Genomic DNA, 27,702 nt, shown 5'->3' with positions numbered 1-27,702 from the left:
ATGCAAACAATATATAATTACGTCTTGTAATCCGTTTTAGAGATGGCGTATTAATGTCACTTATTTTTATTTAAGTATTTTTCCATCTGACAGTTTCCATTTGACAGGAACAAAATGAACGAATGAACGAATGATTTTGGCATAAAGTAGTCGCAAACCCGAAACAATGTGTGCACACGGCGACCACACTTTATGTCATGTGTCGACCCTTCCCCATTTCTGGTAACTGTGTCGACACGGCGACGACTCTGCGACTGGAATTGTGACCGAAACAGACGGTGTCGACACAAGATGTGTCAACACCGCGTCGTAACGGCGACTGGAAATGGTTGTATGGGCCCGATGCGGCGACGAGAGGCGTTGGTGTTGCCAACAGTAAATTGCGATAACTACCACTACAGATTTCATTTATGTTGTTATTAATCAAAGTTGTTAAATTAAATTGGTTTAATGGTTAACATAAAGTCTAAAACAAGTAAAACAACCGTATAAAAGTATTAACTGCCTTGCAAATTTTGAGTATTCATACTTTTGAAAAAAAACGTACTCCAGAAAAAAAAACGGTTTTTTTTTCAAGTTAGAAAAAAAACCGTTTTTTTACAACCCTATGTGAGATACTCACGTTTGATAGCTTCTTCGAGTTCTCGTATTTTCTCATCATCGGTGCCGAGCAGCTGTTTCAGTTGCTGGAGGTACTCCTCTGTTAAATCTTCGTATTCAGCATCCGGCATTTGGAACCTGTGTCATAAATATTACGTGACAAAAAGTGAAAGTAATTGTTTTTTTTTTAAATAAAGTTATCAAAAAATAAATATAGAGTAAACAACTAGAAGCAGAGTATGGCTGGTGAATAAAATTTCACCCTGTATAATATACGAACCTGATGAAGCATTTGCGGAGGTACTCGCGCCTCAGTTGGCTCAGATCGTCGGTGTCCCCGTACAGCCACTCGTCGCTCACTGGCGCTTCCTGCGGTCAACCGAGGGACACTTTAATATTGATAATATTGATATTGATACTTGGTAACATTAATTTACATAAGCGGTTCACCACAAAGCTTGTTCGACCCCGGTGAACCTTTTGTCACTTCCTACTATTCATATAATTTTATACTCTAAAAGTTTTTGGAAAAAAAATCATATTAATGCTGCTGTAGGTACTTTTGATTCCACATGCAACTAATACTCATAGAGACAATTCTAACAACTCCAAACACAATTATTTTGCGTTGCTTCATTACAGAGTTTCCATGGCCACCTCCTGTCTTCATCAGCAGACCATATATGTATGCAAAATTTCAGATCAATCGGAAATCGGAAAGTGGTTTTTAGCTTATAAGATTTGACCCACACTAACATACCAACAGGGCAAGTGAAATAAAATCACTGCTTAGTATACGTACAATCCGCCGTAGAAGATCCAACAGGTAAGCGATGAGCGCCAACGCCTGCGGGAAGGCGTGCAGTGTGTTGACGGCCTTCAGCCAGGATTTGGACACCGTGCCCGGGTACAGCAGGCGCTTGCACATGTGCGGCAGCTGTAAGAAAAAAGCAGTTTCAAAATATGATGAATTTTTATGTAGCCTGTCCGATTTCAAAGATCAAGTTCGCCATAGATTTACCATGGCGCACTTGATCTTAGAAAAGCGGACAGACTATCATATATATAAAATCGAAAAACCAGAACGGGATAAAAAACGAGGGAAGAAGAGAGATGACGCCTAACAAATTTCTAAAAAAGTTTTTGACACGTTTCACGAATAAGACGCACGTATGATAAGAAAAAACTGTTCTAATCTATTATCTACATATGAGAATAGAACTAGAGCATAATAACTATCGCTTTTGATTTAATTTACAATAAGCAAAATAAATTTTCATAACATTCTTCATTTTACGACTATCGGCTATTTTCGGAAACTCTCGGTTGGTTTCGTTTCGAACTTCAAATAACCAAAATTATGTTTTCACCTCAGCAGCTCGAACAAGGGTACTTTGCTTCTTAAAAACAGTGAGCAAAATGCGATTTTGCTCACTGAGTCATTTTGTCTCACTCAGTGAGCAAAATCGCATTTTGCTCACTGAGTTGTCTCATTCAGTGAGCAAAATGCGATTTTGCTCACTGAGTGAGACAAAATGACATTCAAGTGACCTTTATAGTCAAATGTCATTTCAACATGCGGGGTCTAATACAAGTTCGATACTTGGGTTCTATTATCTCTGTCCCTCTAGGTATGTTCTCACTGCTTAGGGTGAAAAATTTTGTGTACTACACGAGATCAAAGTTATTTACATCTCGTGCGCTTTTGAATCCCTTACTACGCTCAAGATTCTAAATTAGATTCACTCGCTACGCTCGTGAATCTATTATAGAATCTTTCGCTTGCACGGGACTCAAAATAAGCACTCGAAGAAATATCAAACTTTGATCTCTTGTTGTACAAATAACTATTGTTATGTTGGTATGCAGTGATTTCGGCTTTTTTTACTCGAAGTAAAATAAAAAGTGCTGTCAATGTCAACCTTGGTATATGTATGCCCCCATACGAGTGACTTCTGTCATATTTATGACATCATATTTGTATTAATATATTACTAATAATTTGCATTTCGTTGTTTTAAATTTCTTTTCGAGTTATATTATTCAGATATTTACATACAATATATATACAGTGGTACTACTAAACGAAATTAATAACTAGCTTAAATCTAAAATAGGCCCTTGAGGCATTGTAAGCATCCTTGGTACAGTCACCTGCAATAATATTTTACTCTTCGAAGGGCGTAAAAATATGTGACACGCTCTTATGGCTCTACAAATAAGATCGTATCAGATATTTTTGCGGCCTTCGTTGTGTAACATATTATTGCAGGTGACTGTACCAAGGATGCTGGCGGCATTTCCTCGCTGTATCGCAATGCTGATACGTTGTGCGAGGTAGCCGCCAGCTCTTCGGTCACCAGTTACGTCAACCAGACGCTTCGCGATTTCTGCGAACAACTTATGCGCGCTGGGACCCCATGGACCTAGAGTTTCAACTCCAAATGGTACAAAATGGTACTCTCTACCGAGGCTCTTATATTTGTTACGTTTTAGAATTTCGGCGCTTTCCGCCGCTCCGCCCGCTTTTACAGTAGTCCGTTGGAGGTGGGACGGTGCCAGTGTGTCTACGCAGGTAGCATCCCACACTAACATACTTATACTTATTCAGATTGACTTTTACGGCTTCGGCAACCATTGCCATTCGTCCGGGGAACGGGCTGCCGAGAAAGCCCAAAAAATAAAAAGTTGATACGTTAATATGAAGTCCATCAGTTCAAGGGATGACTTTAGAGATATAATCAATTCGGGAACTGTTTTCTCGCGTAATACGATACGACTCGACCAGGTAAGATTTTTCTTCTTGCTGAAAGTCACCATCAGATATATCGGAGCGGATGAGGTATTCACAAATATCTGAACCATGTAAATTATGTATAATGTAATTAAAGTGCATGTTCAGATATTTTTGAGCGACCTTGGTGGCTACGATATATATCTAATGGCGACTACACATTCATAAAGCAAATGTACAGTCAGTATGAAATAGATAGTGACGGCTAAAGTAGCCAAATATATCGTAATATAACTTTGTTGCCATAGAAATAAGGATGTGTTCCGATATATTTGGCGATATATTTGGGTATTGGAGAGACCAAAGCGGCTGAGCTTCCGTGGCTCGGACACAGAGAGAATGGGAGAGGATCGTGCCGTGAAGAGAGCGTAATTGGGACAACGAAATGAGAGACACCCGATTGGACGTCCTAGGTACCGCAGAAATGACGTCGTTACTCAAGACCTGCTCAACCTCGGCCATAGCGACTGGCGAGAGCTATTGCAAGACCGAGAAACATGGCGTGATCTGGTGTCAGAGGCCAGGACTCTTTTTGGGTCGTTGCGTCACCGTAGTAAGTATTATTAATATCCGGAATGGTAAATGGGGACTACCTACGTTTGCATGAAAAGGCGATTTATGGGCGGTGGTCGTCCACATTCATCTTAAGGCGGAAATTAATCTAATGAACGTTTTTGGTGACTGGACTGATATGAGCTTATAAAAATAAATAATAATTTAAAAAAATACAATCTTGCCTTTTTTCAAATGACATTATTTATTGAGAAATATGCGAACTAAGTTATCCAAATAACGGTTACAAATAAGAAGTCCCTTTCACAGAGTTATGAACCCTGGCAGGGTTGAATACATAATATTTAATGTCGATATTTAAATAAACATAAGACAAACTCTTTATTTCATTTACGCGAGCGGAGCCGCGGGCCCGCCTAGTAACTATATACATATTCTAGATGGTATAATTTTGAGTTCATCCGTCTAGATTTTAGATAACTTTGTAACAAGCCGTGAATTCAGATAAAAAACTTTTTCTTTTTAATACCTTAAAAGTTAAATGCTTTTCAAAACTACTTATTTATTTATTAGAGCTTATAATGTCTCATTTGTAGTAGGTCGTGTACCACCTCATCAGAGATGACAGGAAGTTAATACATTGTTCTGCCTCTTTTTTTTTAAATGAGGAACTGAACCGACTTTGATCGAATGAGGGTTAGTCGTTTACCTTCGTGACATAGTTGTCGTTGTTGAGCTTGTCGTCGCCGGTGATGGCGGTGAGCAGCGCGCCGGCGACGTCCACGAAGCGCGCGATGGTGAGCGGCCGCACGAGCGCCGCGCCCGCCTCGCCGCGCGCCGCCAGCGCCTCCTGCACGCGGAGGAGCTCCGCGCGCTGCCACGCTATGTTTGCGATTGGTCTGTTAAATGATCACTGATTAGTTGTTTGACTGTCAGTTTTTAGGGTTCCGTACCCGACGGGTAAAAACGAGACCCTAATACTAAGACTCCACTGTCCGTCCGTCTGTCCGTACGTCTGTCTGTCTGTCACCAGGCTGTATCTCATGAATCGTAATTAGCTAGATAGTTACAATTATCACAAATTTCTGTTGCCGCTATAAAAACAAATACTAAAAACAGAATAAAATAAATATTTAAGTGGGACTCCCATACAACAAACGTGATTTTTTTGCCTCTTTTTGCGTAATGGTACGGAACCCTTCGTACGCGAGTCCGACTCGCACTTGGCCGGTTTTTCTTATATACATAGTGGGTTGCTAGAGGTTACAATAGAATAAAATTAAAGAGCATCATAACAAAGTTGGTCTAAGCCAGAGTAATGTAAGTAGACCTAATAATACAAAGCTGTTTTGATTCTTATCTTACTTACTCTTATTTGAAAAATGATAATTCTTACCTTTGATCCTTAACAGTTACACAAGCAAGAGCCCTGTCAAGAGATGCTTCCCAGCCACGGGATCTGTCTCCTGATGGAGTGCGCTGTAAATGAAGATAACAAAATCGTGTGATGAGAAGCGCATTTTAGTGAAGTGTTCTGAGGTAACAGTTTTGAATGATTCACGGTTAGTTTCATTAAAAAAGGTAATCACTGTCCATATCCCAGTCAGTGGGGAGACACTCCTGACTTCAGGCTAGCTTGCCTCTGTTCAGCTCAGCCTTGCTCCAAGCAATTATTAGGGTTGACTCAACTTGACGTCTCTTTGCTGCACGACCACAGATAAAATAATTACTTGAATTTTGACATCCCTAAATAGATGGATCTTTGATCTGCAATAAATGATTTTTATTTTATTTTATTTAATAGTCAAAAGGGATAGTGCCATAAGTTAGAAAAGGATATCATGATTCAACCCCGAATCGCTGTCATACTTCTGTTTTGTAGGAAGTGTCATTTCTGCATGGTAGTACTATTAGTTATGCTGTGTCCCAGTCTATATAAGTCTAGTGTTCTAAGGTATTTGTATGATGGGGGTTTGAGATTTTTACAGTTTGTCAGATGACATACAAAACTAATTACTACTTCAGAGCCATATTGATCTTATGGAAATACAAAAATAAGGTTGATTTTTGTTTAATAATTTTTTTTTGCAATTGATTTTGATTGTCACTTAACGATTTACTTAAATATGGTTTAATGGTTTGCAGAAATATGTTGAATAGTTGACTGACTTAGGTGACAGTCTTATACTCATCTCTTGATTATGATCACAATGTAAAGATTATAAATAGCATGTTCAAAGCATAGATGTTAAAATAGTATGTGTTACAGTCATACCACAGGTGTAGTAGTAGGCCTCAAGTATTGATTGTTTCTGAGTGGGGTAGTAGTAGGCTGGCCATAGCGGGAGTCTCCTTGCTGGGAGCGGGACCGCTGGAAAATGTTAATATCATAGCAACATCAACATTCAATATTTAGGTTGCGGTTACATCAAGCAATTAAGCTATTTGAAAAACATTGCCAAGGAGGAAACATGAATTTAGCATGATGAGAAAAAGAATGGGAGAATTTGATCAAGTACTTAATGAACAGGACTATCCAACTTTGTTTTTCTTTGCACTGCAGTATATTAATCTAACTGCAGTATATTAATCATTAAAAAAAAACCTGCAGTGCTTTTTTTTTACTTACCCTATTGACAGGCAGCTTGGTAGCCGAAGCCTCGCGACTCAGCCGGCTGACGGCCACCGAGGCGCGCCCCGGCTCGGCGCTGCTGGACCGCGGCCCCGTGCCGCTCGGCCGCCGCGAGTCCGACAGACGGTCGGTAGAACCAAGGCGACGGGGCAAGAACGATTGTCTGCCTTCCATTCTGTATTATCGAACATTTTTTCACATATTTTTTGCTTAATCAGTTTATTAAATATAAAGAAAACTGGTGTTAATTACTGTGAATCTCGAGATATATTTGTATGGAACGTTTTGAGTAAGCTTACCTTGATTTTCGGGGAGCCTGCCCCGGGACAAATCTTGTAGGGATCATAATAAATTATTGTTCACTTAGATATTATAATAATTGTAACTAATTCGACAATAAAACAATAATCACAAATCACTTTATATCGCCAACGGCAGTTACAAATTTCAAGCTTTGTTTTGTTGTTTGACAGTTTACAGCCAGAACTTTAATGATGCGTTCATAAATACAAATAATTTAACAAAATCATCAAAACTATAATCTAAAAACTTTTAAATTTTCTTTAATTCTTCTATAATTTTCTGCGTTTCATTAATTATTAAAGGCATTTTTGGGTCCAAGAGACATAGCTTTACGAAGCTATTGAAATCTGTAGGTAAGTCGAGAGTGCCGGTTTTACCTGCGTGTGAAAGAAATGGGTTGGTTATTATTATTATTACAACGCTGTTCAAACAATAAACAAATGAACTTATCAATCTTATCATACCTATGGCTTCAACAGCATTCTTCATCACCTCTTCTATATTCCGATACTGAGATTCAAATACCTTTTCATTTGTCGTTGAACTGTGACTAATAATTGGAAAATGTTGTCCAAGTTTCTTCAGACTTTCAGCAACGTCGCTTTTGATTTGAAACTTAATCTTTCTTACCTTTATTTTATTAATTAAAACATATATTTAACATATTGACAATTATTATATAATATACTTTTAATAAACTTAATACCTACCTAAGTACTAGTATAGTAATATTATTATAATGTAGTAATATTTATTTTAATAAAGCACTTACCTCTTGAGCTGGATTGCTTACAATTAGTATCAAGACGTCGCCTTTATAAAACCCTTTAATTTTATTGTATAGGCTTAGTGTTTCATATACTTTTGTATTTGATGCAATTATAAGAACATCGTAGACCATTCTCAGTGTCCACTTCGTAATTTTAGAATCGTATTTATTCCAACTACCTGCCCGCCATACCATCAACTTTTCAATCGATGTAGACCACGAATCTGAAAAATATAAAATTTTGTTATAAGGATTTAATTGAGACTTGACATATTAATTTATAAAGCATTTTCTACTTACTTTCCATTATTTTACGGAAGTTCTGCAGTTTTAAGTACGCAGTAGTTCAATGTTACGATTGTTACAAGTTTTGTTTCATTTTTGTTTTATAAAACTTTTTCTACTTTTTTCCCGCCCAAAAGTTATTTAATTTTTTTATATGAGTATGAACGCCATAGGTAAAACGATACAATTCATAAAATTATTAATGTAGTGAGGTTGACTGCGAAATTTTCCAAATTTCCCAATTCAAATCTGATTGTTCCGCTCAGGATACCAGCCATATACCAGCCCATTTGGGCTGTCATCAGATTCAGCCAGGAACCAATCCATTAAAACAGCTGTTCAGGTCTCGTTCAGGTAATTCAAATAAGTCACTGAGCGATTGAGTTATGTATAGTTGGTCAAACAAATTTGTCAGTCAGTAACAACCAGGAAAACTATAATATACTCATGCTTTTCTTTTGGGTGCTAGTACTAGTTTAAGACAAAGATAGTATACGTCTACTTCTATAGTATACTTCTTTCATTCTGTCTATAATTAAAATGAGACTGTCCTTTGACAAACTATAATTGTTTAAATTGAACGCTACTATAGTCGTGTCAACCATGTCTTGACAAGTTGACAGCTCTTGCAAGTGTCAAGTCTGTTCTAAAACTAAATGCGTATCTACTACATTTTATAATTAATTTTCATTATGATGCTTACTTCAGCATAAACAGTGTAGTAAAACATTATTTTTTATTAAATTTACTAAAATTTCTAACAAGAAGTTCTATTTGTATTACAATCTTACAATTATGTGAATGTAGGTTTTTACTGTTTCCATAAATATGGTTAGTATGGTTACCGAATGTTTGTTACATTTGTGTCAGTCGAGTCTCATCATTCTGTAGGCGTAAATATTTAGATTTCTCGTTTATTGAGCCATAAATCTCACTTCTATTTTGTTAACAAAACAAGTCTTCCACCCGAAATGGCGGGGACGTACTATTTTGTAATTGTAGGTCATTCGGACAATCCTATTTTTGAGAAAGATTTCATCCCTGTTCCAAAGGAGGTTAAGGTACTTTTTAATTTTTCTGTTGAAATACTGCTTCTAAGCAGTCTAAAGTCTTTACTATAAATAGTCACTCATCTCAATGGTTATTACATAAAAATATATAACACCGATTTAGTGAAGTATTTTTCATACTGCCAATATTTCTTCCAGAAAGAGGACAACAGGCACTTGAACCAGTTTATTGCTCACGCAGCGCTAGATCTCGTAGATGAGCATATGTGGAAGGTCACTAACACTTACCTGAAGTCTGTGGACAAGTTCAACCAGTGGTTTGTGTCTGCTTTTGTCACCGCTAGTCAGGTAAACCCTTTCTTTTGATATAGGCTCATCTGGTCTTTGTTAATAATACCTAATTTAATAACAAAAATGTCTTATTCAACAGATGCGCTTCATAATGGTCCATGATGCGCGAAATGAAGATGGTATCAAGAATTTCTTCACAGATGTGTATGAAGCGTACATCAAGCTGATGCTGAATCCATTCTATAAAGAGGACACGCCCATCACACTCCCTGCATTTGACAAGAAGGTCCAGTTCTTAGGGAAGAAGTATCTAACATAGTCCATAAGTGTTGATATTATTAGTTAATTTATTGTTGAAAGGCTATGCTGCAAGGCAAATGCTAAGCAATATTTATATGAAGGTTTTCAGTTCACACTAGATATCTCGGAGCTTGATTTTTTTATGCAATCGACCAATATTCCATAGCTAACACCAGAAACATCTTTGTAAGGCTAACTCTCTACTGAGCAAGGTGTAAATGGTTCTGCTGTTGAAATGATAATCATTGTTTACCTTCATAAATAAATCAAGGAAATAGTAATTGGGTCAAGCCCAATATGAGGGTTTGTATCTATTTCTCTCCAGAGGAACTATCACTACTTTCAATATAAACTGAACATAAACCACTTATCATGTTCATTATGTAAAATGCTTGTGCAAAATGTAAATATGTTTGCCCCTGCACACAAGCAACTTCAGTTAATATAACCTATATAGATTATTAATATTATAAAATGTATACTCTTTTTAAGTCTGTAAATAAAAATGTATGTACATTAAAATTAAAGACATTTCTTAATTACAAATTACTTTCATTTCAAAGAATTAGTAATAAATATCACAAGTCATTAGAAAACACTTAAATATACTATTATATTCATCCAAGCTAAGCTAGAAAAATACATGCACAATACATCTAGTTCTATATTAATTTCCTTAAAACAATTATATTCTAAACTGCAACAATGCATGACATAAAATGTGTTTGATGGAGAACCATTAATTTTTGCATATCAGTATCATTTCTATATACTAACTACTTTCAAGTTTACAATTGTAAGTATTTTATAGAAAATAGGAATATGAATAGAAATTAAATCAAATGAAATTAATTAAAAATATGCAACAATACGATAAGAAAGATTTACATTTTACAATCTCCCATTGGAATACTACAAGACTTAGGAAATCTTGTACTGGTTAAATAATAGTACATTATTGTCGAGGCTCGGAAGTAGCTACTTGCAGGCTGAGGATTCGTTTTAAACGGACGACCTTGGGAGTCCGTTTAATTGAATCCGAAGCCAGCAAGTAGCCTTCCAGCCGAGTCATATATAGTGCTTTTCTCAAAAATGGTGCAAGAAATATAAATATCATAGAAATATTTTACAAAAGCAACTTTCTTACGTATATATTTTCACAGAAAAAAGTAGAAACAATTGAAAAAATTAGCTTTGCCGCCTTTTTATTTTTTTAATAATACAATAGAAGTGTATTTTTCTGCCGAAAATACGCCAACCTATTTGAGACAGCTAAATAGTCGCGGTACTAATCATCTGTTTGGCTGTTTAATGGGCCTGTGCCTTCATTTGATATGGCCATTTCAACTTTTAAAAAGTTTGGAACTCGACAAATAATGGAATTTGTATGCAACATTGCAGTCCCAAAATCGAGACTGCAATGTTTTTAACTTTTTAATTTTTGACTGACCATAAACTACGCGCTTCGCAACCTATTTTTTAAACGGCAAAGTCGACTTTGCCGTCCATTTTTGAGAAAATTATACTGTGTATTGTGTAATATTATAAACCAATCTTATTATATAGGTAAAAATTATTCAGTCAGGCAAGAAATTATTAAATTGCAATCTTGAAATTAATTAGTATAGAAAGTCCACAACTTATTACTTTATGTCTAAACTTGTTTAATACTGTGTCCAAAATGTAAACAATACTTATTAAAACTATACATTACACACTAAGACAATAAATCAACTCAATAAATGTCCGGCAAGCCCAGGTCACTGTCATTTGGATCTGGGATACTCACATTTGAGAAATCATCTGTAACAAAAAGAAGTTCTAATGAAGAAAAAATTAAATTAACTTAGTAATACACACATTTTTGTTCTCCTGCTTTTGTATGCAATCCAATTTTTAATGTTTTATTTTTAATAAGTTGCTGGTAACATTTATTGACTAGTGGAGCATTGTAAACTTTTGTAATGCAAAGAGCTGTTTTATAAGGACCTGTAATTTGTATACCGGAAGCAATTATGCATCGCTCCCATACATAATCCAAAATTTTTTTATTAAGCTATGAGCTTCATCACATACTGTGACATACTGTGGAAGAAGCTGGAAAATACCAGTTTACCGCAGGAAACCATTCGAATATTTAAGTATTGGTATGGAAACCAGGTCAACAGCGTTAGATGGTCAGACGTGCTATCTGATGAGTACAGGTTGGAGTGCGGGGTGAGACAGGGGGGGTTGACCTCACCTACGCTCTTTAACCTGTATGTTAACGGACTAATCGAGGCGCTCAGTAGAACCCATGTCGGCTGTCATGTGGATGGAGTTTGTGTCAACAACATAAGTTATGCAGACGACATGGTGCTGCTGAGCGCGTCGGTGTGTGGGCTGCGCAAGTTGTTAAAAATCTGCGAAACGTATGTCTCAGATCATGGACTTAAATATAACGCAACCAAGAGCCAGTTCATGGTGTTTGAGTGCGGTCGCAAGAAGACAATGGAAGTTCCTGCCATTTGCCTCAATGGTACCCCTATAGATAGAGTGGACCATTTTAAGTACTTAGGCCATGTGATCGCGACCGACCTCAAAGACGACCTGGACATGGAAAGGGAACGAAGGGCCCTATCGGTCAGGGCGAATATGATCGCCCGCAGATTTGCAAGGTGCTCTAAAGAGGTGAAGGTCACTTTGTTTAAGGCGTTTTGCACTTCCCTCTACACCTGCAATCTGTGGGCGGAGTATACGCAACGGGCATATGGGGCCCTTAGGGTCCAGTACAATAATGCGTTCCGGGTGTTGATGGGACTGCCTCGTTTCTGTAGCGCATCAGGGATGTTCGCGGCGGCGCGCGTGGATTGTTTCTATACTACCATGCGTGCACGCGCAGCATCCCTGGTGCGCCGTGTGCTTGGCAGTCCCAACAGCCTCCTTCGCATGATAGCGGATAGGGTTGACTGTCCCTACTTGTTACACTGTGAGGGATTGCATTCGCCCATCAGTGTTGTTTTGTTTTAAAAAATAACCCTGTACCTACTAACCCCTTAGTTTGTAAGCATTACTAATAAAAATTGTGTCCATGTGTTACACGTAATAAATAAAAATAATAATAATAAATAATATGTTCCTTGAGTAATTCTAAGCATTATAAGTCTGGGAGGCAATAAGAAATGTGCGTCTAGTCGGGGTGGGCGGGGTACAAAGATGGCCGCTACCCGTCATCTTTAAAAAAAATCTACACTCATGCTGGTGGCTAATAGGGCAAGTTTGGTATCATTTTCGTATAAATCGAAGACGTAGAATTCGTTGCTGATATCAGTTTTTTTCAATTTCATAGTTATTTTACAAGAAAAACGTCAAAAGGTGAAAAATATGGTTGGAGATTTTTGCTTTGAGAGCTAATAACTTTTCTATAGTGACCAAAGATATCATACAAAAAATACTGTAATAAAGGGCAATTCATGCAGATTCTAAAACTATACACGTCTAATAATATCCTGATGCAAAAAGATGGTGACAAAATATATTAAATGACCGCAGCGCGGGTAGTTGGACTCACGCTAGGCGGCGTTTATCTTACAAAATGGTCGAGTACGAGTATCTGCTTATGTTTACTTTGTTAAATTTTATGGTTTCAAATAAAATACTTTCTATATTTTTTTTAAAACAATTTAATGACCGCAATATCCGGTACACAGACACAATTCTGTGTACGTCCATGTCTGGGGACAAGCCTTAGTGCCTCCACAAAAGCTTCAGAGTCCTTCTTCTTGAGGCTGGAGAATGGAAGACAGTGAATGGACTCCTGTTTGGTCAGATTTACCCGATGTCGCAAGTGTGTGCCTGGAACTCACTTGTTGCAGCTGCAAGACAGGTTGCAAAAATCGTTGCAACTGCATTAAAAGAAAATTATTGTGTGAAATTGTTTTATACAAATACAGCAGAGCCTCTTTAATCCGTACCCACGCTAATACGAACACCTCTATAATCCGAACGACCCCCCTCTCCACCCGCGCAACCGCCATTTCGCTCAGGTTCTGACTTGCAGTAGGCTTGTGCCTGCTCGGTCACTACAGAGAGCGCTCCGCTCTCGGTCAATCGAACTAGTTCGGTCTTTTAGTTCCTTTAGTTCAATTCGGTCGTTGAGAGCCGGGAATGAATAGGAGTCGATTTTTCATTGGTTTCTTTCCAATCTTTGGTAACTGAATCCAATTCAACTTGTACGATACGATGTGTCGGTATTAAACATTAACACACCTTAACATAATTAATAAAATATCAAATATGTCGAAATATATTTGATTTTCCTTCATATTTTACGGGCTTAGGAGTGTCACGTCGTTCTTTCATCTCGTTCACACTCGTGCCAGCGACATTGACAACCGTTTCGTTCCGTCCATTTTACGTTTCACTGAGTCAAGCGCTCTCGAATCCTACTGAACTAAAGGACCTAAAGTCCGATTAAGAGCGTGCAAAAAGATTTAGTTCCTTTCGGTCCTTGATGGGATTTCATTCTTAATAGTTCTTAGTTCAGGACCCACTCAAGCCTAACTTGCAGTGCCACGAAGTGCGTTTTAGGTGTTACACGTATTGTTTTATCGTCCGCAACGCGTCCGTTAGGCATTTTGTTATCGAATTACATAGTTATTTTCATCATGGCTTCGACGTCGAGAAAAAGAAACATGTGACGCTAACACTTGAACAAAAATTACTATGAAAATTTCTGCATACTATAATCCGAACGCTCCGTGAGTCCGAACAGGGTAAAAATTTTGGGTGTTCGCATTAAAGAGGCCCTGCTGTATATAGAAAGTATTTTAATTGAAACCATAAAATTTAACAAAGTAAATATAAGCAGATACTCATTTTGTAAGATAAACGCCGCCTAGCGCGAGTCCAGCTTCCCGCACTGTGGCCATTTAATATAATTTTTCACCATCTTTTTGGATTAGGATATTATTAGACGTGTATAGTTTTAGAATCTGCATGAATTGCGCTTTATTATAGTATTTTTTGTATGATATTTTTGGTCACTATACAAAAGTTATTAGCTCTCAAAGCAAAAATCTCCAACCAATATTTTCACCTTTTGATGTTTTTCTTGTAAAATTACTATGAAACCGAAAAAAACTAATATCGGCAATGAATTCTACGTCTCCGGTTTATACGAAAATGATACCAAACTTGCCCTAGTGGTCACCAGGACCAGAATAGATTTTTTTTAAAGATGACGGGTGGCGGCCATCTTTGTACCCCGCCCTCCCCGACTAGACGCACATTTCTTATTGCCTCCCAGACTTGAAATGCTTATAATTTACTCAAGGAACATATGTGATGAAACTCATAGCTTAATAAAAAAAATTTGGGTTAACTTCATAACTGCTTCCACTAAATAAATTTTTTTTTGTCAATCCAGTTTTTGGAAATTCTCTAAAATGGAGGAGTCGTGATACCTCGTGCTTAAACAAATAGTCGTATCTATATCATAAGAGTATTTTCTTTTTGAGACATATTTACATAGTAAATGGCAAAAAATGCAGAAAAATTGTATTGCTGGTTTAGGCGGTATTTAGATATTTAGTTTTTACTCGAGAATGAGTAGCCGAATTTCATCAGCTTAGCTAAGAACTATCATGGTGCATTTTGCAAACATTCGCTTTTTTTCTTTGCACACAGAAAGTATGATCCCCAGTAAGACATAACTTTTTGTATTTTTTTTTTCACTTAATCTTCGTATTTTTTTTAATAAATTAAAAATTTTGTATTGTCGATTGATCAAACCGTCGATTGGTCCCAATAAGCTATGCTCGCGAGGTCTACAGCTCACAGAGCCACTAGTATCTTTTTAATTCAGTTGTAATAACATACCTGTGAAGAATTCATCCTGATAGGAGCAGTCAAAGTCTAGGCTGGTGCGGCGCGTGTCGGGCGCCGGCGTGCGCGGCGGCGTCAGCGACAGCCGCTTCAGCTCGGGCTCTGGCAAGGGTAGGTAGTCAAGCCAGTCTTTAGTGTAATTGTCTGAAATATGCAAATAATACCTCCTACATTGTGAGTTTTAGTGAGACAGATGACAAGAAAGATGTTTAGTGAATAATAGCGACCATGTATGCTACGTCTCCACAGTGTGCGATCATAGGCCATATGGGTCACACGTGTTTAAGATACAGGATTCATTACTATCACTTTTAAGGTTTTTCAGCCAAAAAATTCATCCTATGCTGCTAATTATGCTTAGTATAACCTGCCTTTAAGGTCAATAAAATCTAACATCTGAATCTGCTATCATGGTTCAGATTTGTTTGCATTAAAATGAAAATGGTTTTCCTTACCATATTTGTAAACAGGTTTAGTGAACTCCAACTCTTCAAAGTTTACAGCATTGTCAGACTTGGCGTCAGCGTCCTTGTAGATTAGGGCTCCGACGTTGACCGCCCGTGGCGTGAATGCCTGCCGCATAGGCGTGCTTTGTAGGGCTTTCCCCTTGTTACAAAGGAAAGTCTTCTTCGGTTCGGCGCCCTTTTTCAACGGCTCGTTGGGCTTGATTGGGCCCGTTGAAACGGATTTGCCCATATTCTCTGTAAAAACACATTACATTCAGAGGGAATTCGAGCGTTGACAACATACATTATTAAATAAAATATTAACAATATAAAAATGATAACATACCGATGTTGAATAGCGGTTGGCGCGCGACATTTTTCGTTGGCTGGCGCGTCAGGCTGTCTCCAAAGATGTTGAATAACTCAGACATGATGAATTTTGTCAAAAATAACGATTTAATCGAAATGGAAACTGGAAAATTGTAATAGATTGCTTTAACGCTCACTAGTAGTTTGCTTTGCTTGTGCCGTTGATTTAATTCAAAATTCAACTTCAAAATTTGTCAGTTTGATTTCCATAGACTAATAGATTTTTTGTTTTTAAAGCCATAACACACTACCGCACCGCACCAAGGTCGCGGTGTAGTGCGGTAGTGTGTTATGGCTTTTAAACAAGTTTCCGCTTTTTTCCATAGTATAGATATTGAGATAAAGTATATTTTAAACAACAGTTAATTTCGTTTAATCTAATTGCGAATTAAAGGCTTATTTTAACAAAGTCTCAGGCTAAGTATAAAAATCATAGAAGGTAGGATCCTATAGAAGTGGTATACGCGTGCCTCCGTGAGGAACAAAACATAGGCAATGCGACACTATGATTGGTCGAATTTATTTGTTGCCCACCATAACCCATACTAATGTATGGTGGGGAATAAAAAAAAAGTGAGACTGTGACAAGGACAAACAATAATAGTGCTTTCGCTGCAACTCCTACTGAAAGATACATAAGACTAGAGATGCACCGGTGCATCTCTAATAGAGATGAAACAGGGGAGGGGCCAAATGACTAAATGAGATGCACTTATGGAACTTTCAGTAGCAGTAGCAGAGAAAGCGGTAATATAAAGCAATAGCTTGTCCTTGTCACAGTCTCACGTTTTGTTTGTTCCCCACCATAAATTTAGTATGGTTTATGGTGGGCAACAAATAACCCGCCCGAATTACGTAGATTGTTTTTGGTATATTGTCAGGAATGTTAAAACGTGTTTTTAATATTGTCGCATTGCGTATGTTTTGTCCCTCACGGAGGCACGCGTATACCACTTCTATAGGATGCTACCTTCTATGCGGTACACGGTACACTTGACAGTGACAGCTACATACATTTTCTAAACATTAGTGCATGCTGGATTCAAAAATATTTAGTTTTAATTTATTTAATTACAAAAATGTCTAATGACGGAGAAAAGTCTTCAACATCAAACGGCTTAGCTCCAGATCCGCAGCAGAGGCTGGCGTCGTTAAAACCAACCCGAGACCTTACCTTGGGCGGAGTAAAACCTAACAAAAAAGTGTTCACACCGAATTTAAACGTGGCTAGGAACAAAAACAAGGGGTAAGTGGTTAATACTTTAATAAAATAACACGTGTTCAAGAGTCCATAACGTACAGACTTGTGTATATGTTCGTAATAAGTAGGTACTGTGCGTGTACATGAACATTTTATTGTGAACCAAATGTTTGTGTGTGATTAAATGTTTCGAATGTTTACAGACCGAACTTAAACGCAGCTAGAGACCACAAAAGAGACGACAAAGGCAAGAGGGACCGTAAAAACGATAAAAACAGGAACATTAAAAATGGACCAAATGTTATCAAATCTTCTGGGGTCTTCTCTGAAGGTATTACTATTACTATTATTATTACCCTTATTTACCTAGATGTAGCATGTAAAGGAACAGGTAGTATGTCTGATTACCGCACACACAACGTGTGTGTGCGGAAAGGGTTATTAAGAGCATATAATTCTTCAATTCTGTTTCAATTCCATATGTTAGCATAATATAAACTTTTTTTTTTACAGTTAAATGATCACGTTGTTGAATATATTTAAACAAAATTTGTTTTAAATCTAATCAGGACTGGGGGCAGTGGAGAGGCAGCCCGGACGCTTCGGGTCTTATGGCAACCGGGATGGTGGAGGCACACCCGCTGCTACTCTTCAGAAACCTACCATTAGAGTCAGAGACTTTGTCAAAGTATGTATCATTGCTAGCTTTAGTACTTTATTATGAATTAATCATATTTATTTATTCATACTTTAAGTAGAATATTAAAAAAAAATAACAACAACTTTATTAGGAAACATATCAAATTATTTTATGAAAATACTTTGATGTGTGTTCTTTTAAGTATAAACACTACTATATAAATTATAAACTGAAATAGATATCATATATGAAAGAAAAGTGACCAAGGCCTCCAATCTTGCCGCAAATGCAGAAGATTCCAAGCCCTAGGCACTAGAGGCCTTGCTCTCTTTTTCTTTATTAGAACAATTTTATTATCAAATAGTATAGTAAAAAGTAAAAATTCTATATATCTCTTAACCAATGTAAGCCTTCAGGTTGACAAAGACCTGGAAGACCAGAAAATAAGAAGAGTCATGGGCCATGACAGCCCCGAGGATGAGGAATACGAGGACTTCAAACTGGTTTCTGAAAAAGATGGTCCCATCAAGCTGCCCATGGATACCGGAGGTAAGAATAAAAAAAATTATCAATCAATCAATCATTTATTTATTTCTTTGAATGTGGTACATTAAAGATGTAATAACAGAATTTTGTTCAGCACATCCTGCCTGAATTATCAATGCTAGGTGTTGTACTTAATCAGATTTTATAATTAAACTTCTATGTGTTTATTTCATTAGTTTCATAGTTCAACCCCTAGGTTTTTAAGATAACATTATGTAAGCTATTATAGTAATCATTTGAAATTGGTTGGGTTAAAAAGGTTATTTCTGTGTTATCTAAAATATCTGTTTATTCGGATATTTTGAGTTTTATAATTCGAAAATTATTATTTGCGGATATTCGAATATTATTTATTGGCGGATATTCGAATATTTTTAATATCGGAATATTCGGATTGCAAACCCTCGCCTAGGCATATCTAAACCTAACCGTGAATATTTATAGCATTGGACCGCCCAAAGCCGGTGCAGGTAAAACAGGAGGTGGTCGTGAAGGCGGAGCCTGGCGAGGACGCGGAGAGCACCAGTAAGAACCCTATTTAGGCCGCCGGACTGAGGTTTCTTAGGGTAAATGCGTATACCAGGGCGAGGAAAAGTACAACTAATATTTTTTTTATTAATTAGATGTAATTAAATGATCAAACTCGGCCATGGCGACTGGCGAGAACTATCGCAAGATCGAGAGGCATGGTGGCGTAATGTGGTGTTGGAGACCAGTACCCTGTTTATCAAAAGCTTGTAACTTGTAATACAAGTGGAAGTCCCTTTTTGACAGCTTTTGTTAGAAAGGGACTTCCGCTTGTATTACAAGTTACAAGCTTTTGATAAACAGGGCACAGGACTCACTTTGGGTCGTTGCGTCACCGTTAGTAAGTAAGTAAGTTATTAATTAACCAAGCGAGTTCTGTAAAATCGTTATTTTTTTCGTGATGAGAATAATTTGGTTCTTGTATCAACCCTACCCAGTTTGCGCATTTGCCTACTTCTCAGTTAAACGGTAGGTCGTAACGTTGCAGTTCCTAGGAGGGCCGGATCCAACATGGCGTCGGCTGACAGGAACGGCTATAACAGATGCAGAATAAAATAACATATAGGAATAGAGGGGGCCTTCGATGCATTACATTGTGTATTCGGAACCTGGTTTTATAAGTTGCTTACTTTCATGTATTACATTTACCACTGCGCGGGAATCTACCTCAAATACCTATTATGGTGGTTCTTTTACAAATTTAGATTAAACGTACCGTAAAATTGCTCAATATTAGCTACCATTTCAAACTAAGGTTGTTCAAACTAAGATATTTAACTTTAAACATTCTTCATTCGTTCTTGACACGCAGTTCGATGCAACGGTAATTGTAATAGACGCGTTCCTTAGTTATAATTTGTGGCTAGCCATTCGAAAAGGGACCTTATGCTTCATGTCCATAAGGGTGGTATTCCATCTTTATAATGTGTATTTGCGTCTCACATTTTGGTCAGAGAGTGAGTCGAAATGCACATTGGACCAAGAAATTGGAGAGCTGGAATACCAACCAAAGGTTCTATCTTTCTATCTATCAGAAAAGGTCCTTATAGTCCATGTGGATAAGCCCTTTCTGATGGAAATGTCTTTATGCACATGAGGCCTAAGGAGACGGCTCTGAAGGAAAGCTACATTTTTATTATTAACGTAGCGAATAAAGGGGGCTTCTAATTATTAGAACCTAGTTTCTCATTCCTAGTTCGAGTTTCATAAGAATAACGTATTTTCAGTAGCGACGGTGCCCGCCCCGATCGTGGTCAACCTGCTCAAGAATGACCAACCGACGCTCATATTGTTGCAGGTATTTAGCTTTGACCTTTTATTTTTAATATGAAAATGAGATGTGTATTGTATAATCCCGACTTTTTGGGGAAATTGGCCGGCGATTGGTGGTGATCCTCGCTCTGGATTGTCTTAATAAATTCAACAGGTCTCCATAGCAGCTCAGCGGGGGAATGCTGCAGGCATTATGGGGACCTTTTAGCCAGGTACGATGCAGGGTTGGTTAGGCTTAGTGTAGGTTACGTTTTATTTGGATTAATTGTAGACATATTTTATTAATGTATAATTTAAGGTTTTGTTTTGATTAATTTGGTAACATTCGATTTACATTTGATTTGATTTGAAATAAATATTTGTTCCTCTAATTCTATAACCTCCAAGCCTATCGTTCTCATGACCTATTCCAACTTAAATTTGTATTTATCTGAACTACATATCCTCCTGTACAATTTCATGCATATTGGATAACTAAATAGAGTTAGACCAAGCTAAGTTGGCAGCGATTTTGATAGCCCAGACTGTGCAACTGTTATTTAAACGTCATAATTTCATAGAGGTCACGCTTAAAATAACACTTGCACAGTCTGGGCTACCAAAATCACTGCCAACTTAGCTTGGTCTAACTGTAATAGCCAAGATATCGTTTAAATGTTAGTTAACAGCGCACCGTGGACTGCCGCTCGGCGCGCAGTTCGCTATATGCTCGTAGCGTAGGGATCCAACCCACCTAGTTAGGCTATCTTTGCTTAGAACCAAGACTCCGAAACAAGTTGCGCGAAGTGACTTAAAACTAAAAGAATAACCCCCTTATTCATAAAACTTTACGGGCCTGATTTAGTTAAATTATGTCTCCCTTTCTTACAAATACATAACTCAAAATTACAGATAAAGACAAACGATTTATAGGTAATTCAGGCCAGTAACGCGTTTATGAATGAAGCCATATCTTTCCCTCAGTTACCCGACTCTCTGCCGGGGCGCGGCAGCGGCGGCGGCGAGCCGGAGCCCTCCACCTCGGGCTCCGCGGGGGACAACAAGGAAGAAGGGCCGGTGAGCTCGTTTACCGTCTCTATTCTTTCACGCGGTTATTCATGATGAACACTATGCTCTGCCACACCCAAAGAGTAGAAACTACAGACAAAGTTGTAGAAAAAGGCGCGAAATTCAAATCAACCCTCGACGCCTAATTTTTTTTTAAATGCCGCCCATTCTACTGACAAAGTGGGTGTGCCAGAGTATACGTGTATTATTTTTACCATAAACTCAACTCGTAGATTTTGTGTAAAGCGGTCGTTGCCTGTAAAGTCTTCGTCACACTGACTTGCGGGCACAGATGAATGGTCAAGCCTCTACTAGCATGCACTTATGTTTACCTGTGAAGGGGTAATTTAATATATCTTGTTATTGTAGCCGACCGAGGGCAGGTGTCGCCTGAGTGACCTGGAGGAGGGCCGCATCGGCAAGCTACGAGTGCACGCGTCCGGCCGCGTCACGCTCGCTCTCGGGGACACCATTTTTGAGGTTAGTTACAAGTTATTGTATACCTACCTATAGTTTCATTCCCATTTGTTCCCACAGTCACAGTTGGAATTTAAGTATTCCCATCTATCTCTGTATGTCATGTTTGTCTGTATGTGTCTATTCTGTTCCCATCTATGCGTGAGTTAAGGAATCATTCCCATCTCTCTTCACCTTACTTCTCTCTTACGCTTCAACTCACAAATTTCCTATACTGGGAATTTAACTATTAACATCTATCTGTGTATGTCATGTTTGTCTGTATGTGTCTATTCTGTTCCCATCTATGCGTGAGTTAAGGAATCATTCCCATCTCTCTTCACCTTACTTCTCTCTTACGCTTCGACTCACAAATTTCCTATACTGTTGCCTCTGCTTGCAGCATTTAGCTCATTTAATATAATTTGCAGGTCAGCACCGGTACAAAGGCAGCCTTCTACCAAGAAGCAGTGTCCGTGGCCGCAGACGACTCCTCGCGCTCCGCGAACATGATCTCTTTGGGACCCCTACAACACAAACTCAATCTCACGCCGGATTGGGAAGCCATGTTCCAAGATATGCCTGTCTAGTGTTCAAATACAATTATACCATAAATAGTGTTACATATAAGGTGGCTAAAAAAACATACATTGGCCTTAAAGTCTATTACAGACTATATAAACTGTGTCAGGTAGGGCGACAACGTTTTTGATGGCTGTGTAAGCCAATACGGGAACGGCACACCCGTCCACAGGCCTGGCAGGTGTAATGTGCCCGTGGCGAACAGATGTCGCTCTGATGATGATGAATCTATATAAATTAAATGGAATGACTTAATTGGCAATCACATACAGTTTACCTTACTTATAGATATATTTACCTATATGTATGTGTATCGAGTGTGTTGCGAGACTTGCATTTTTTTACATGTAATGTAAATGGAATAGCTATTTTACATTGACTATTTAAAGAAAGCAAGACAAATTTTTGACAAATTGTCACTAAACTTGTGAGTCCATTTTATGGGAAAAAAGAAATTCTGTAAATATAAATGTTAAACAGCATGTTTATCTATGTAAATATAATTAAGTGTTGTTGTAAGTGATACTTTTGTATGAATAATAAAACAAATGTTAAGTTATTATTTACATATTTTATTAACTCCTTTAACCTAATGTTTGTAACCAGTTAACTATTTTATGTCAGATTAGTTTCAAAATATATTTGGAATACATGTAGAAAAGGGGTTTCAAAGCAGAAGGTACTTTCATTACATTAACACATTCATTGCCACTAAGTGCTACGGGTTACGCTCGTAGCCACGTCTTCGCTGTATGGAGCGCGTAGTCGCTACAAACAGTGTCAGGTTCTTGGTGCTGAATGTGTTAATGTTGGAGCATTGTTGATAATATAGGAAATACTTGCCAACCTAAGGGTGCGTCCAGGGCCAAGCATGTTTGCTTCCGATTTCTAACGCCACTCTGGCAAGACTTGCATAATCTACAGCAAACATGCATGCACACTTGTCCATTTACTAGATCTGGATGCACTTCAAGAATTTTTTCACAGAATTTAAATGCTCATTGTCACAGTGTTTCAACTGCTTTCCACAACACATTCAGGTTGTTGAAGTCTTTAGTGTATGTGAGAATGACCTCAATGTATCTCATAAAATTCATCCATTACATTACATTACTTGCAAAAGATAAAATAATGCATTTTGAACTTGTCTCCACTAAAATAGTACTGTTTTAACTTTGCAATATAAATAGGTATTTGAAGAATTAATGAACACAAGATCATTATTATGATGTACTAGCAGCTTTTGCTTTTTCCTTGGTAGGCACTGGTGTTTCTCTGCCGGGTATCTGGTTGCCCTGCGGGTCGATGGCAAAGTTGTAGTCAATAGGGTTGGCCAGGGCTCTCTCGATGGCCTCGTCCAGGGTCTCTGGGGTGATGAATGTGGCACTTAGTTCCTGGAAAAGATGTATGTTGATTAGAATTTGTGTTTGTTACACTTATTTAATTCAACATTGATATTTAAAAATGAAAAGTTCAAATCCTGGCTCGTCTGAGTTTTTGGAAACTTATGTACGAAATATCATTTGATATTTACCACTAGCTTTTTGGTGAAGGAAAACATCGTGAGGAAACCTGCAAACATCTGCGAAGAAATTCAAAGGTGTATGTGAAGTCCCCAATCCGCATTGGGCTAGCGTGGGGACTATAGCCCAAGCCCTCTCGCACGTGAGAGGAGGCCTGTGCAGGCCTGTGCCCAGCAGTGGGACGTATATAGGCTGAAATGATGATGATGATGATGAAAAGTTTGACTCATAAATAAATAATATGGTCATCTTCTTAATCTATTGTTCACCTAAATGGATGAGGAGTCATGCCCAATGCACCAAAGCTAATGTGGTTTGGGCATACACTGTCTAATCATAGTTTATATCGACTTACTTTCACCTAAGAGTCAATATTGGGAAAGAATGTATAACTTTTCTGTTAAAGTTAGTATTTAATATATCCTGAATGATTACCTTCTGTTTTCTAATCTCCTGCGACGCCTTTTCAATGCGTTGCCTCATCAACTCGTCTTTTTTCTGCATTCGGGACAGGATGTACTCTTCCCGCTCCGCCAGCTGCTGCTTGCGGCGCTCCTCGCGCTCCGCGGCTACCTTCGCGTTCCACTCCTCGTTCACCTTGATGCACCGCTCCCATTCCTCAGCCTCCACTTTGATAGACATCTCTGAACTAGCACTCTCTAATGTGGACTTCTCTTTAATCATTTCTTCATGATAAAAACGCCGTATAGCCCGCATTTGTGTGTGATAATTGTTGTTGATTCGTAGCAACTCTATACGTTCCTCCTCTGATAATTCTGGGTGCTTTGGGATTCGGTAAATTTTGCTTTTTGCGACAGGAAGCCAGCGGGGTTTTCGGTGAGCACCTGCGCATTGAACCACTACAGGAAGTGTACGTTTTAAAAGAGAATTGTGGGGAAGCATTTTAAATCTGTTGGTTTCCAAAGGTATACTTTATTCTTCTTTTCTATTTCACTACAACAATCTCATAACATAACCTAACTTCCTCTACAGAATCGAATCTACATTTGACACTTTTGACAGTTCATGGGGGATACACAGATAAGCTAACTTAACCCTGTTCTGTTGACGGAACCCTCTTGAAACGTTATACAATTTACGGAACCTCCTAAAAAATAAATCAAGTTTGTGAAGCTTGTTCACTTGTTTAAAGCGTATCCAGGCTAGTAATTTTTTTATCAAACTGCACTCGGGACTTAATCGCGTATTTAAGTTTTAAAATTTACCTCCGACGTTTCGAGGACGGCGTTGTCCTCGTGGTCTCGGAGAAGACTGGCTCAAGTTGACATCAACATCTTCTAGCCGCGCGAGTTTGATAATGTTTAATAATCGTGAAAGTTTAAATCAGTGTTTAGTGAATGATGTGTGAGTTTGATAATGTTTAATAATCGTGAAAGTTTAAATCAGTGTTTAGTAAATTTTTTGCCAATCTGATTAAATTGCTCGATCGAATTAGGACGTGCGGACGCAAACGCCAATTTGGCTCGCCGAATTCAACCGCCGATAATGACCGATATTACCGATAAAATGAGGTGCGGACGCAACAGTACCAATTTGTGACGCCAGTATTTTCGTTCTGGGGCATTTTTTCAATTTAGAGGGCTCTAATATCACCATAAATCTAAAATTGGTGATTAAATTGGAGATTGACGCCAATTTCATTTCTGATAAAATCGGTCGATTTGATCATCCCGTCTGGATACCGCTTAAGGCCAAAAAAGTTGTGAAAACTATTACAATATCAGCAAGGATTTCTCTGTGACATTAATAAAAAGAATTGGTGTTTTAAAAGCATTTAGAAGTTAGACCAAGAAAAGTCTGCAGAGATTTTGATAGCCCACGCAGTGCAAGTGTTATTTTAAACGTCAAACTTCTATAAAATTAAGACGTATAAATAACACTGACACTGCGTGGGCTATCAAAATTGCTGCAGACTTTTCTTGGTCTAACTCCAATCTTTCTATATGTATTGTATTCGAACGCACTCAAAAAAGTTCGTCTTGTCAGTCAGCTGTCACATCACTTCCATAAAAAAATACGAGGAAAGCGTTTCTTCTTTGCTTCTCTTGTTGGCCGTTAAAATATAAATATTGACTGTCTTCACTAGTTTTAAGACAAATATTTAACATAAAAATGTTTTCCACGAGTTCCCAAAGGAAATTTTGGACGTTCAACGATGAGAACGAGCTTGCACAATTGCGGGAGAAGCACAATTTGGAGTTCATCGCAAAGCACGGGGCCCATGTAGACGAATACCAGCGGTACAACGTGTTCCTGTCCCCAGAAGAAGAAAGACTGCTTCTTAGGCAGTATGAGTTGCACCTGAAAGAGTTCTGCAAAAGATTCAGCCCGCCAATGCCCAAAGGCGTTGTCGGCACTGCATTCCACTACTTCAAACGTTTCTACCTCTACAATTCCGCGATGGACTACCACCCTAAGGAAATCCTGGCCACTTGCGTGTATTTATCGTGCAAAGTTGAAGAATTCAATGTTTCTATCGGACAATTTGTGGCTAATATTAAAGGAGATAGGGATAAAGCATCAGACATTATCTTAAACAATGAACTGTTATTGATGCAGCAGTTAAACTATCATTTAACCATACACAATCCGTTCAGACCAGTGGAAGGGTTCTTGATTGACATTAAAACAAGGTGCAGCCTTGCTAATCCAGAGCGCCTTCGCAGCGGTATTGATGAATTTTTAGAAAAAGTGTTTTTGACTGACGCTTGTTTATTATATGCACCGTCTCAGATAGCATTAGCAGCAGTACTCCACGCAGCCTCTAAGGAGCAAGAAAACTTGGACAGTTACGTTACAGACATGCTTTTCCGAGATGCTGGTCCAGATAAGTTGGCTATCCTGATTGAAGCTGTACGTAAAATAAGGTCTATGGTGAAAATGGTGGAAAGTCCAGCTCGGGAGCGCGTGCGAATCATTGACAAGAAGCTGGACAGGTGTCGGAATGAAGAGAACAATCCGGACAGTGAGATATACAAGAGACGGATGCGGGAGGCGCTGGATGAAGATGATTTGGTGTACACCGGACACACGAGGATGTCCCTAGATACAAGTGGAGTGACACAAGTCCTTTCACCCTCCGCTTCTTAGATTATAGAATTTTATTTTGGTATGCTGTTGTATAATACAGAACAAAAATCTTTAACCTTTTGAACGCCACGCCTACCGTGTGCGGCGCGTCATCATGAGCCTTGTCGGAATGCACGAACGTTGATATTGGGCTGTAGCCACGCCTGTCAGTTGACGTCTTTGGCGGTCGAAAGGTTAAAGGTCTTAAGAATAAAAATCTAAGTTATAAATGACAAAGCAGGTTTATTTGTCAGCTGTATGTTGCCACTGTAATATTCAACGGCATAGAAATATGTTCATTCATGATGGTCAGCCTAATTCTTAAGCATAATTCTGTAGACCTACTGAAAAAGGATACAAGGCTCACACAGCTTAGGTGTAAAAGGGCTTAAGTGTTACGTGGAACTTACACCCTTTTACACCTACGCTGCTGAGACTTGATCCTTATTCACTAGGGGCACAGAATTGTTTGTATTGTCCTAATATAAACGTAGGTTGAAGTAGGTGAACCTTCATGAATTACTATATTTACTAGAGTTAGATATACCTAAATAGAATTGACTTATTCTTTTATATTTTATTTTCGGTATGTAACATGACAGAAGAAAAATGGTTTTATCAATAAAACACTTAAAACCAA

The 27,702-nt window shown here is 38.2% G+C and overlaps 6 protein-coding genes and 1 long non-coding RNA gene across 7 annotated transcripts in view; 3 read left to right on the top strand and 4 right to left on the bottom strand.

Moving 5' to 3' along the window:
• The window catches only part of LOC134789436 (uncharacterized), a 30,455-nt gene extending 23,472 nt beyond the window's left edge, over positions 1 to 6,983 (bottom strand). The window contains exons 1-8 of the mRNA XM_063760032.1: positions 6,839 to 6,983; positions 6,537 to 6,714; positions 6,183 to 6,278; positions 5,304 to 5,386; positions 4,617 to 4,806; positions 1,403 to 1,537; positions 881 to 969; positions 623 to 738 (exon numbers count right to left, since the gene is read on the bottom strand). Coding sequence (XP_063616102.1) covers positions 623 to 738; positions 881 to 969; positions 1,403 to 1,537; positions 4,617 to 4,806; positions 5,304 to 5,386; positions 6,183 to 6,278; positions 6,537 to 6,714; positions 6,839 to 6,885 — 934 coding nt within the window. The 5' untranslated portion in view covers positions 6,886 to 6,983. The remainder of the gene's footprint in view (positions 1 to 622; positions 739 to 880; positions 970 to 1,402; positions 1,538 to 4,616; positions 4,807 to 5,303; positions 5,387 to 6,182; positions 6,279 to 6,536; positions 6,715 to 6,838) is intronic.
• Positions 6,984 to 7,088: 105 nt separating this feature from the next.
• LOC134789773 (uncharacterized) lies at positions 7,089 to 7,950 on the bottom strand. The gene is made up of 3 exons (XR_010144118.1): positions 7,912 to 7,950; positions 7,615 to 7,835; positions 7,089 to 7,219 (listed from the first exon to the last, which is right to left on the bottom strand). It is a non-coding gene; the product is annotated as an uncharacterized LOC134789773 (long non-coding RNA).
• An 809-nt stretch (positions 7,951 to 8,759) lies between these two features.
• LOC134792395 (trafficking protein particle complex subunit 2) lies at positions 8,760 to 9,907 on the top strand. The gene is made up of 3 exons (XM_063763723.1): positions 8,760 to 8,957; positions 9,105 to 9,254; positions 9,337 to 9,907. The coding sequence occupies exons 1-3, from the start codon at positions 8,868 to 8,870 to the stop codon at positions 9,514 to 9,516; spliced, it is 420 nt and encodes a 139-aa protein (XP_063619793.1). The 5' UTR covers positions 8,760 to 8,867; the 3' UTR covers positions 9,517 to 9,907.
• Positions 9,908 to 11,084: 1,177 nt separating this feature from the next.
• LOC134806753 (uncharacterized) lies at positions 11,085 to 16,340 on the bottom strand. Its single transcript, XM_063780074.1, has 4 exons — positions 16,155 to 16,340; positions 15,818 to 16,063; positions 15,357 to 15,506; positions 11,085 to 11,300 (listed from the first exon to the last, which is right to left on the bottom strand). Exons 1-4 carry the CDS (start codon positions 16,237 to 16,239, stop codon positions 11,233 to 11,235), a joined length of 549 nt encoding a protein of 182 aa, XP_063636144.1. The 5' UTR covers positions 16,240 to 16,340; the 3' UTR covers positions 11,085 to 11,232.
• An 853-nt stretch (positions 16,341 to 17,193) lies between these two features.
• LOC134794497 (DNA-directed RNA polymerase III subunit RPC4) lies at positions 17,194 to 22,605 on the top strand. The gene is made up of 9 exons (XM_063766311.1): positions 17,194 to 17,423; positions 17,582 to 17,709; positions 17,948 to 18,066; positions 18,435 to 18,567; positions 19,009 to 19,101; positions 20,319 to 20,389; positions 21,328 to 21,420; positions 21,781 to 21,891; positions 22,299 to 22,605. The coding sequence occupies exons 1-9, from the start codon at positions 17,257 to 17,259 to the stop codon at positions 22,455 to 22,457; spliced, it is 1,074 nt and encodes a 357-aa protein (XP_063622381.1). The 5' UTR covers positions 17,194 to 17,256; the 3' UTR covers positions 22,458 to 22,605.
• Positions 22,606 to 23,669: 1,064 nt separating this feature from the next.
• On the bottom strand, positions 23,670 to 24,982 carry LOC134806749 (small ribosomal subunit protein mS26). The gene is made up of 2 exons (XM_063780071.1): positions 24,408 to 24,982; positions 23,670 to 23,843 (listed from the first exon to the last, which is right to left on the bottom strand). The coding sequence occupies exons 1-2, from the start codon at positions 24,873 to 24,875 to the stop codon at positions 23,673 to 23,675; spliced, it is 639 nt and encodes a 212-aa protein (XP_063636141.1). The 5' UTR covers positions 24,876 to 24,982; the 3' UTR covers positions 23,670 to 23,672.
• A 1,026-nt stretch (positions 24,983 to 26,008) lies between these two features.
• On the top strand, positions 26,009 to 27,702 carry LOC134806739 (cyclin-H). The gene has a single exon (XM_063780063.1). It carries the CDS (start codon positions 26,106 to 26,108, stop codon positions 27,081 to 27,083), a length of 978 nt encoding a protein of 325 aa, XP_063636133.1. The 5' UTR covers positions 26,009 to 26,105; the 3' UTR covers positions 27,084 to 27,702.

Source organism: Cydia splendana, chromosome 1, assembly GCF_910591565.1.
Source record: "Cydia splendana chromosome 1, ilCydSple1.2, whole genome shotgun sequence".
Lineage (NCBI taxonomy): Eukaryota > Metazoa > Arthropoda > Insecta > Lepidoptera > Tortricidae > Cydia > Cydia splendana.
This window is presented reverse-complemented; position numbering and strand designations above follow the sequence as displayed.

Coding starts and splice junctions, on each gene's coding strand:
- LOC134792395 (XM_063763723.1), top strand. CDS start 8,868: ATGGCGGGGACGTACTATTTTGTAATTGTAGGTCATTCGGACAATCCT. Junction 8,958..9,104: donor CTGTTCCAAAGGAGGTTAAG/GTACTTTTTAAT, acceptor TATTTCTTCCAG/AAAGAGGACAACAGGCACTT. Junction 9,255..9,336: donor CTTTTGTCACCGCTAGTCAG/GTAAACCCTTTC, acceptor CTTATTCAACAG/ATGCGCTTCATAATGGTCCA.
- LOC134806753 (XM_063780074.1), bottom strand. CDS start 16,239: ATGTCTGAGTTATTCAACATCTTTGGAGACAGCCTGACGCGCCAGCCA. Junction 16,064..16,154: donor CCAACCGCTATTCAACATCG/GTATGTTATCAT, acceptor GTGTTTTTACAG/AGAATATGGGCAAATCCGTT. Junction 15,507..15,817: donor TAAACCTGTTTACAAATATG/GTAAGGAAAACC, acceptor TGCATATTTCAG/ACAATTACACTAAAGACTGG.
- LOC134794497 (XM_063766311.1), top strand. CDS start 17,257: ATGTCTAATGACGGAGAAAAGTCTTCAACATCAAACGGCTTAGCTCCA. Junction 17,424..17,581: donor GCTAGGAACAAAAACAAGGG/GTAAGTGGTTAA, acceptor GAATGTTTACAG/ACCGAACTTAAACGCAGCTA. Junction 17,710..17,947: donor TTCTGGGGTCTTCTCTGAAG/GTATTACTATTA, acceptor AAATCTAATCAG/GACTGGGGGCAGTGGAGAGG.
- LOC134806749 (XM_063780071.1), bottom strand. CDS start 24,875: ATGCTTCCCCACAATTCTCTTTTAAAACGTACACTTCCTGTAGTGGTT. Junction 23,844..24,407: donor AGGAGATTAGAAAACAGAAG/GTAATCATTCAG, acceptor CATCTTTTCCAG/GAACTAAGTGCCACATTCAT.
- LOC134806739 (XM_063780063.1), top strand. CDS start 26,106: ATGTTTTCCACGAGTTCCCAAAGGAAATTTTGGACGTTCAACGATGAG.